General features: G+C 40.8%; 1 protein-coding gene across 2 annotated transcripts in view; it reads left to right on the top strand.

Annotated features, from left to right (window-relative positions):
- SLC18B1 (solute carrier family 18 member B1) overlaps nt 1-9,959 on the top strand; it is a 38,439-nt gene extending 28,480 nt beyond the window's left edge. For both annotated transcript variants that reach the window (XM_046675722.1, XM_046675723.1), the window contains exons 7-14: nt 1,159-1,295; nt 3,177-3,278; nt 4,677-4,768; nt 6,240-6,335; nt 7,974-8,048; nt 8,729-8,822; nt 8,919-8,968; nt 9,194-9,959. In XM_046675722.1, coding sequence (XP_046531678.1) covers nt 1,159-1,295; nt 3,177-3,278; nt 4,677-4,768; nt 6,240-6,335; nt 7,974-8,048; nt 8,729-8,822; nt 8,919-8,968; nt 9,194-9,266 — 719 coding nt within the window. In that variant the 3' untranslated portion in view covers nt 9,267-9,959. The remainder of the gene's footprint in view (nt 1-1,158; nt 1,296-3,176; nt 3,279-4,676; nt 4,769-6,239; nt 6,336-7,973; nt 8,049-8,728; nt 8,823-8,918; nt 8,969-9,193) is intronic.
- The last annotated feature ends 15 nt before the right edge of the window (nt 9,960-9,974 follow it).

Here is a 9,974-nt window from a genome sequence, read left to right on the forward strand (position 1 = left end):
ATCCTCCAACTTTGCTTCTCTTCTTTCATTTCCTCAAACACTCTTCCTCACTCTTGAGTCTTGGGATGTGCCATTCCTGGGATAATATGCCCGGGTGAGTCTTTCCTCCTCCTTTGCTTGCTCAACTCAAGCTCATCCCAAGCTCATCCTTTAGGCACCAACTGAGATATTATTACTTTTGGAGAGGCTTTTCTATACAGCTCTCCCTGTGTTTGTAAGGCAGCCCTCTCCTATGCTCCCTCCTAGCTTGCCGCCCTCCTTACTGTCACTTCTCCATGAGGACAAGGTCTGGGCTGGTTTCCTTGCCTTCATCTGCCCTGCATTTTGCATGGTGTCTGCCTCAGCAAAGATTTTGTTCAGGTAATTAATTGGAAGGTAGGAAAGTCACCAAACAATACTAAACCATGTAAAACAAAATATAGTTCAGGTACTAAATTATACAGTATAGACTAGATGTGCAGTAGGAAACCAGAGAAGGGTAAAATTTGTGGAATAATTAGGGCCAGAGCCAGAACTTACAGAGTGAATAGAACTTGAAAAATTAGCAGGCAAAAAGGAAAGGGCTCATAGGGTTTGGCTGGAGGCTTGGAGGCATCTGTGCCTGGTGCTGGGAGCAGTGAAGAAGGTGGGCTCCTTCGTGGGGAGTAGGGGAAGTGAGGTTGTGCTCGATGGACCTTGAATGCCAAATGTAATCTACGCGTGATTCGGGAGCACCCTTCCAGCCCAGTGTTTCTTTGCCAACAGAAAAAAGTTGTCTTGTGTCCTTCTATTAACTCAGATTCCTTCTCAGCACACACACATTGTTCCTTGATAAAACGTCTGGCCCCTCCCATGCACTGAATTAAACTTTGTGTGTTCTCTGTCCCATCTGGGGCAGGTCTTAACCTATAACCTAGACCCGTTATCCTCGCTCTCTGATTCCAGTCAATTCTTTGTGAATTTGAGAAATTATTTTCAAGAAAATTCAATGTGGCCTCTAGGTTTAAATAACTTATATGCAAACACAGATAATATGCCATTTTAGGCAAACTCAGAGGTACCGTTATTTTGATTGCCAGATAAAGATGACCTTACTAATGTTACTTTTCAAAATAGGTCAAAAGATAAGGTTCCATGATTTTAATTATTTTCATTTCTTCTTTCATTTTTACCCCAAAGAGTCTGCTCCAGGTAAGCACTCGTTCTGGAAGCTCGTCACTTCGCCCAAGGTCGCCCTCATAGCCTTCGTCATCAACGCACTCAGCTCGTGCTTTGGCTTCCTCGAGCCCACTCTGTCTCTCTTTGTTGTGGAGAAGGTGAGTAGGCTGGTTGCCAAGTTCTGCCTTGTAGCAGGTGGACGTAATTGCTTCTCTCGGGCCCTGCTTTGTGGAAAGGCCTCCGAGTGGCTGCAAGGAGGAGGCAGAATGAGAACTGTACGCCCAGGTGGCCTCTGTGACGTCCCTGTAACTACAGGTCTGTTCAGTGTAAACGAAAGAAACCTTTCACTAAGTGCAAGGACAGTTTCCTCTGTTTGTCTGCTTTCCAGTGAGGCATGTGGGGTCCTCAGGGGCTCCTTCTTCTCTAACACGTCTCCTCTGGGTCTACTCCCTTTTACACTATTACATATGATTGAATGACTACAGAGTACATCAATCTGAGATGGGAGAGAGGAACCAAGAGTCCTTCTTCATTTTTTTTAGTGCTGAAAAAGACTGAATTCTAAAAGTTTGCTGTCATAGAAATTTGTTCTTAGATATTTTTGAAAAAAAGATGATTAAAAATACAATAAAGTGTATTTCCAAGCCTGGTAGTTAATTATATTGAAGAATTAAGTTGTGTCTATAAGGGCAGAAGTCTACTAACTGTAGCCCATACTCACTTTGTGTGAAGCAGTGGAATTTGAAAAGCGCACTTCCCAGAAATGCAACCCCTTGAAGTCACTAACGGCAGTTTTCGGTATGTGAAATACGCAAAAAGATAAACTTGGGGGCTGCAATTTCAGTGCCTGGCCCAAGGTTTAGAGAATAATGTCATATTACGCTTAAGCACTGAGCAGCCCTGAGGTGACACAGGAGAAAAACACTTTGAGTTTATGGTGACACATTCCATTCACATCAACAGTGTGACTCTTTAAGAGTCATTTTTCTGTCCTCTTAAGAAGTTGTGTCTAAACAATGAAAAAAGTTTGTAAGCAATCTCTGGTAAACCTGAGTTGCTCTTGTCTATCTTGTAGGAAATCTTTATGATGTATTTTCCTGTTTTTCTATTAAAATTTTGTATCCTGTTGCCCTTCTCTTGACTTCTTATCAGTTGTTTGGATGGCAATTTGCTGGCCAGTCATTTGTCGCCATCCTCTTAGGTGAGAGGGCTCCACCCCGTCTGCCCCCAGTGGGACAGTGAGAAGAGGAGATTTCTGACTTTTCTATGTTGCTTCCATCTTTAAAGGACCAATTTTTATCATGAGTTAGCATTTGTCATAAAAAGTGTTAAAACATGTACTGACTCATACATAAATCCCAAGGTTGTAATTAAGAAAATTAATTAAGGAAATTAAGGAAAATGAGAACTCAGATAACCAAAAAAAGGCATTTATATCATGTTGTCAATAGTGAGAGTATCAGTTATATGGGAGCTTACTGTTTTAAAAGCATTTTCAAATGTGCCGTACCTTCAAATTCTTTAATTATACATTAATATCCCTGGAGATGGATAGAATAGACAGTGTGTATCATCAGTGTTTTTTGTATCAGTGCATTCCATCTGTGGACACTCAGCATCATCTGGTTGCTTGTTAGCAATGCAGATTCTCAGGCCCCATCCCAGTCTTTTTGAATCAGAAGTTCTAGGGCTGGGGTCCAAGAAACTCTTTAACAAGTTCTCTAGGTAATTTTTATGCACACTAGAGTTTGTGAAACACTGGTTTACAAATAAAAATGTTATGCTTCATAGAAGCAAAATTATGTTTAATGTCAAATGCCACAAAGCAAAAAATCCAGGGCTTCTGACCTCTGGTTAGATTTTTTTCAGCATAGAGAAAAAGTAATCCATTTACAAAAGTAAGGCAAAACTTAGGAAGGATGCTGAGTGTCATTAGAGCACTCATGGTAGATAAAAGCTGAAGAAATGGTAGACAAAAATAGATGTTTATTTAAAAAATGACTTAACCATGTAACTTTAATACAAGGTTTCTTTTACAGTTTAATTTGCCAGCTGGATATGTGGGACTGGTATTCCTGGGTTTGGCTCTATCCTACACCATTTCTTCACCACTCTTTGGCCTTCTGAGCGATAAAATGCCGGTAGGCACACTTAATTTATATTTAAGAACTGCCTTTGTATGTTTAGACCAGTGGTTTCCCACTGTACCTCTGGAACTCCAGAGGACCATTGATTAAAGTTGACATTTTCACTTATTTTTTAAATTTCAGCTTTATTGAGGTACAGTGGACAAAATTGTAAGATATTTAAAATGTACATCAAGGTGATTTGGTATATGTATATGTTGTGAAAGGACTCCCTCCGTCTACTTAATTAACACATCCATCACCTCACAGGTTTATCTTTTTTGAGGGGAGAGCATTTAAGTTCTAATATATTCCATTTTTTGAGCTGATGCAGAGATTCCAGTGTCTGCCAACCTGCCATCACCCTGAGCAAATGCACTTTTACCTGCCTCATCTGGGAAAAGAGGAATCTTGTGCTAAAACTGTTGAAAAACTATTGGATTAGACTCTCTAAAGGAAAAAGCTCCCTTCATACAAAAAAATCAGTTAGCCTTGATAATTAGGGCAGAGTCCCAGAGGTCATTAGGACTTGACCAAACTGAGAGGAGATAACTTAGTTTTTCTGTGGGAGTGAAAGGATTGGCCGCGTAAATATGTATTGGTTATCCTATTGATTATCCTATATTATATCCTATATATTATATAGGATATACGTATATATCCTATATACGTAAATACGTATTGGTTATCCTATAGCCATCCTGACAAAAAAATACCTTCTATTCTCCTCTAACTGGGTCTAAACCATTCCGTCCAGACGAGTAGGATACAGAACTTGTCCTGTCAGCCAAATCTCAAGCTTCTTTGGCTTTAGTGTTTAGTTTTGCATTTCCTCTCTTCATTAGATGTGCATATATATTCATCAAGACCTAAATTACGTGGAGATTACTTAATCATCCAGGGGACAAAAACCAAGTGTTGTAAACAGTGTTTGGAGCTGGGTTTTAAGACAAAGTCTTATATAACTGAGCAGCTGCTGTACCCCTGTTACGTTTAGCCTGCATTCAAGTAGTTTATAAGGAGTCGCTTTATTGAGTACTTTTTAAATAATGTGAGTTTTCTAGGTGTTGTACCTAGTGGGTGGTGGATACCTACTGGGTGTTTCCTTGTGGTGGCTGCTTTTTAAATTCTCGTATTTGGACTAGTTCACGGTGTGCGAAGCCTGCTGTGCAAGCACTTTCCAAGAACCCTGGTCCTTTGCCCACTCCCTATCTTGGGGTAGATCGTCCTTGCTTTTGTGTCTACCATCTACCTATTTTCTCTTAAATGTAAAGTTCTGTTGTCTTTAATGTGTTTGAATTTTTGCATAGCATGACTTGTGTTCTTCAATGACTTTTTCTATTCTTTGGTTATGGAAGGTCTTTATTCTTTACCTACCAAAGAGGCTTTTTGGGCTCTCTTTCTTTTTCCCAGCATCTAAGAAAATGGCTTCTGGTTTTTGGAAGCTTAATCACAGCGGGATGCTACATGCTTTTAGGACCTGTCCCAGTCTTGCACATTAAAAGGTAATTTTTCTTCTTCTTCTTCTGTATTTTTGGCCAAATCACATTAGGAATTATTTCAAAATATTTTAGTGTAATGCTGATATTTTGAACCTTATTATTTAAATAATTATCTTGATTTGGGACTATATTGAATTGTTTGTTAGACTGACGGTGTTTCACCTTACTAGGAGCTAGCAGTGGTACAAGCAAACAGGACTGCGTGGACTCTGTATCAAGCGAGAACAATGCTTATGCTGTCTTTGTGTTTCAGTTGCACGTTTGTTTGTACTTTATTTTAAAAATAGCATTTGTCGCTACCTACCTTTAGTTGATAGTTCTTAGAGTATATTTTTGTTTTTTCTATTCCTTCTTCTAGCTCATTGAGATGGGGACCAAATCTTTTTTGTTTCTGTATCATCCTTAGCATGTAGCAGCTGCTCATTAAAGCTTGTTTAATGTAATTTATTTGCTAAAATAAAGTGAGTTTCTTAGACCTTTTCAGGTACTTTTGGGATAAGGCATGATACAGAAAGAGCAACGATTTCAGAGTCCCTCCGATTTGGGTTTACATTCTGGCTTCGCCACTTACTAGGTATCTGAACTTAGGTAAATCACTTAACTTCCAAGAGCCTTGATTTTCTTATCTACAAAAAAGAGCCAATAATGGTGCTGTCGAGATAACTGTCTAGGCCCAAGCTGGAGGTGCTCCTGCCCGGGGTTCCACGTCAGCCAATAGGAACTTAGCTAATTCTCATGTCCCTGAATTGCTCCCCTGGCCAGAAATTCAGTCCATCCAGTCAGCCAGTCCCCAGAAGCCAGGCCAACCTGGGCCTTTCACCCCAAACAAGGTGGGCTGTGTGGCCCCAGCCAGTCAGATATTTTCTATTTGTCTCTTCCTGCTCTTTATGCTTTATCCCACAAAAGCAGGAGCCTTTCACCCCATTTTGCAGTTCTCTGAAAGGAGACTGTCTGCTTAAATAAAGTTTGTTTGTATCATGAAATTGTCTTCTTGAACCATTTCTAAGCGGTCCTTACCTCCCAGAGTTCCTGCAGGGGTTCAGTGGGTGGGGGATGCTGGGTACCTGGCACAGTGCCGACAGGGAGCAAAGATGAGTTTCCCGTCCCTTCCTTGGCTGCTTCCTTTCTTCGCCATTTTTCACTCAACTGAATTTCAAACCAAGCAATTGAAGTCGACATGATAGGATTGGCATTTTCACCAATTTTGAAAGGATTTTGTACGGTGATAAGAAGGCAGGTTGACTCGAGACATGGGATATGTGTGACCCAAGACATTGAGCTAGCAGGGTGAATTGATTTTCTGCCCCCAAAATGTAAGGAGCTCCAGGGCACTGTCACTGAATGAAATGGGATCAGACTAGTTGTGTAATCTGTGAGGGAGCTTCCCTGGCTCTGGCCTGCCCTCCTCGGCACCGAGCTCTGTGTCTCTTAAAATGCTAACGTTGTTGTTTTTTTCCCCAAAACTCTCTTGCAGTCAGCTCTGGCTGCTGGTGCTGGTATCAGTCATAAACGGCATCTCTGCTGGAATGAGTATATTTCCAACTTTCCCCGAGATTCTCGACTGTGCATAGTAAGTCACTTCCGTTGCTCGAAGAGCTGTATTGTGAATAGCAGTGAACATTACAGGCTTTTCTGAATTTCTCAATTTTGTAGGATGTTGGGTATTTTTTTCCACAATACTAAACCTTCAAGATTTCATGTCATACAATACTGTGATATAAATAGTGTAAGCAATCATACAATAATATCAATGATAATATGAAGTAATATTAATACAGTAATGGGTAAAACAGGTTGTGGATAGAGGCTTGGCTTGGTTTATGCTGTGTACTGATATACTTTTCAAAAGCCCGAGCACAATGGAAAGCCCTCAGCTTTGTTCGCCTCTCATGGGGAAGGTCCACCCAAGGGCATAGAGTGACCGGCTGACCTGACCCCGGGACCAAGAGCAATGTATGGGGTGTCCCCACACCACCAAGGAATTCTCTGAAACCAGCCAGGTGTCCTGTGATCCAACTTAATTCTGACACTGTTTACCCAGAGATAGCATCATATCCCACAGTTGAGGGCTCAGTCCCACAAGACTTTGTCCTCCACTTCAGATGCCAATCACAAGCCCAGGTTGTTACCTGTGCTTCTGAACAATGGACTATAAATCAGAGGTTCCCACGACCCCCTCCTTTGGTTCGATAATTTGCTAGAGCAGCTCACAGAACTCAGGAAACCAGTTCACTCACTGATTACTGGTTTATTACGAAGGATATTAAAGAAGAGATACATAGGGCAAGGTCCCAAAGAAAGGAGCTTCTGTCCCTGTGGAGTTTGGGGCCTGGCACAGTGGCATAGGGAAGCACATGGAAGCATTCTGCTTCCCTAACCTGGAAGTTCTCTGAACCCTGCCCTTTTGGGTTTTTATGGAGGATTCATTACATAGGCATGATTGATGAAGTCATTGGCCATTGGCAATTGATTCAACCTGCAGCCCCTCTCCCCTCCCTGGAGGTGCTGGGGTGAGTGGGACTGAAAGTTCCAACCCTCTAATCACATGGTTGGTTCCCCTGGCTACCAGGCCATCCTGAGAGGTGGTACAAAGTCACCTCATTAACATAACAAACGCTGCTTTCTATTGCTTTCATCACTTAGGAAATTCCACAGGTTTTAGGAGCTCTGCCAGAAATGGGAACTAAAACCAATTATATTTCTTATTATAAATCACACTATCACACCAGGCATTTGTCACTTGGCCATCAGTCTTTGTTTAATCCACCCGATGATGAAGAGCACAAAGGGCACGTGAGCAGGGAGAATATTGATGGCTACGCTGTGTCAGTTCAACAATTCTCAGAGGAACAAGGAGCTGCCTCCATATTTTCTAAAAGTTGCCCACTGTTCTCTTTACATGTTCATCTCATTTTAAGAATTTCTTAATTAATTATATATTTTTATGAGCATTTAGTGCAAATAGATCGTGATTCTCAATAATGTATCCTATATATTCAATCAAATTATTTTTGGAAAACCGTGGAGTAAACATAACTGAGAATTCCTTCCAATTGCATTAGCTTTTTATCTTAGAAATGGAGTGTTCTTGTGGGTTGGTTTGTCCAGATTATCGCTGGCTGATCTGAGTGTATCTAGCACACCCTATTCCTTTTTTTTCACGTGGGTCTCCTTTTAATCACGGATATGCTCTTGTCTCTCTTTGCAGTGAAAATGGGTTTGAAGAAGGATTAAGCACACTGGGACTTGTGTCTGGTCTCATTAGTGCAATGTGGTCAGTTGGGTGAGTAGCCATAGAATGTCATTCACACCTGCAAGATGGAAAATACTATCCCCATTTTACAGATGAAGAAATTGAGGCACCAAGAGGTCAGATCGATTGCCTGAAGGCACGTAATTCATTGAGGGCAGAGCTGGAGTCCTAACCCACACCCTCTGACCCCAAGGTCAGGCAGTTTTAATACCTGATCAAAATGGTCCCATATACTTTGTCTTATTTAAGTGATCTTTTAAAGTTCCTTTAACAGGAGCATGTCACAGCTTTAAAAATGTATTCATTTGTTTATTCATGTTTTTACTCTCTACTGTACCAGAGAAGTGAAATGTATGCTGGCCATGTAGATATCATCAATAAATATGTATGAGTTATTTTCAATACAAATACTGAGAAGAGAAGAGAGAATAATATAAAGAGTCTTTTGAATGTGTGTCATTTTTTATTTTCATATGAGGCACCAACTTTTCAGAAGCGGTTATAATTTTAGGATTGGTTAAAAATCGTAAACATCATCGTTATCAGGTGGAATTATTTTCTGATACCCAATGCTCTGTCCAGGACTCGGCTGTTTTCTTTAGTACTTATGTTCCAATTTAATGAAGACCTGTGACTGAGGGATCATGCAGCCTTTAGGACATGACTCTTTTTTTCACACTATTTAGTACTTTTCTTCCTTTCATTGTTAGTGCTTTTGTGGGACCGACACTGGGTGGATTTCTGTATGAGAAAATTGGTTTTGAATGGGCAGCTGCTGTGCAAGGTCTGTGGGCTCTGACAAGTGTGAGTCACCAGTCTTTTGTTTTCATTTTCCTTATATTCATGGGGAACCCTGACTTGGAGAACTGGGATTGACCAGTCCCTTTAATTGCGTTACAGGGCCTAGCGATGGGCTTGTTTTACCTACTGGAGCACTCCAGGAGGAGGAGGTATGGTCAGCTCGGGAGCTTTAAAACCCTTTAAAAGTCAGCTTGTGGGAGTGGAAAAGAAACACCATTTTCCATCTGTTCTTCCCGTCAGCAGATTTCTGGGTACTCTGAGCCTCCTCACTTGGTAGACACATTTACGGACATAGTTGGGTAGAGATGAGGGGACTGAGTTTTTTTCTAAAGATGAGAAATATTGAGTTTCTCCTCCTCTTTCCTTCGATGTAGATCTAAACTTCAAAACATCCTTGGCACAGACGGGGAACGAGCTGCTCTCCTGCCTGATGAAAGCCAGCCTTAAGAGTCCCGGGTTGCTACAGGGGAGGGAGATGCACACTCCTGGCCTGGAACATCAAAGTTGGAAGGGTTTTCTTAATTTTACGCACAAAACTCCATGGACCCCACACCAGGATCGTGGACGTGTTCATGTATTTTTGGATGATCCTGTGTTGGGCTGCACCTACTGTTGTCCTGAAAAGCTGCTTTGCCGAACTAGCCATATTTGAAACATGAAGTATGAGAAGAATACTTGAAAATCAGCAAACGTTGGTGTTTTTAAGGGCCTAGACTTGGCCTTGAAGATGTTACTGATTCTAGGTCTTCTGCTTCCTCTCTTTACTTTTTATTCGACGTGCACTGATTCTGTGAATGTGACTTTTCTTATTAACAGGGAAAGAAACGAATAGATTTGATATGCTTAAAAATTACAGAAAGGTGACTCAAAATATACAAAATAATTGCTATGAAATAAGTTTTTTTAAAAGATGTGCTTTCTCTTTTCTCAAAAGATTTTTTGATCAAGAGATTTTTATTCTGGTTCAAAAGACAAAATTCCAGCCTCCTATGCAAAAATTAGAGCAGTCCCTGGCCCTCAGCTCTTCTACAAATTTTGTTTGCGGGAAAGCGACAAGAATAACATTTCTTAACACTTCCATTTTTGTAACATACTTTGAATTATGATCTGGATTTATAAACAATGCTTGGTATAACCTCATTCATTTCCCTTGGT

This window comes from Equus quagga, chromosome 11 (assembly GCF_021613505.1).
Source record: "Equus quagga isolate Etosha38 chromosome 11, UCLA_HA_Equagga_1.0, whole genome shotgun sequence".
NCBI lineage: Eukaryota > Metazoa > Chordata > Mammalia > Perissodactyla > Equidae > Equus > Equus quagga.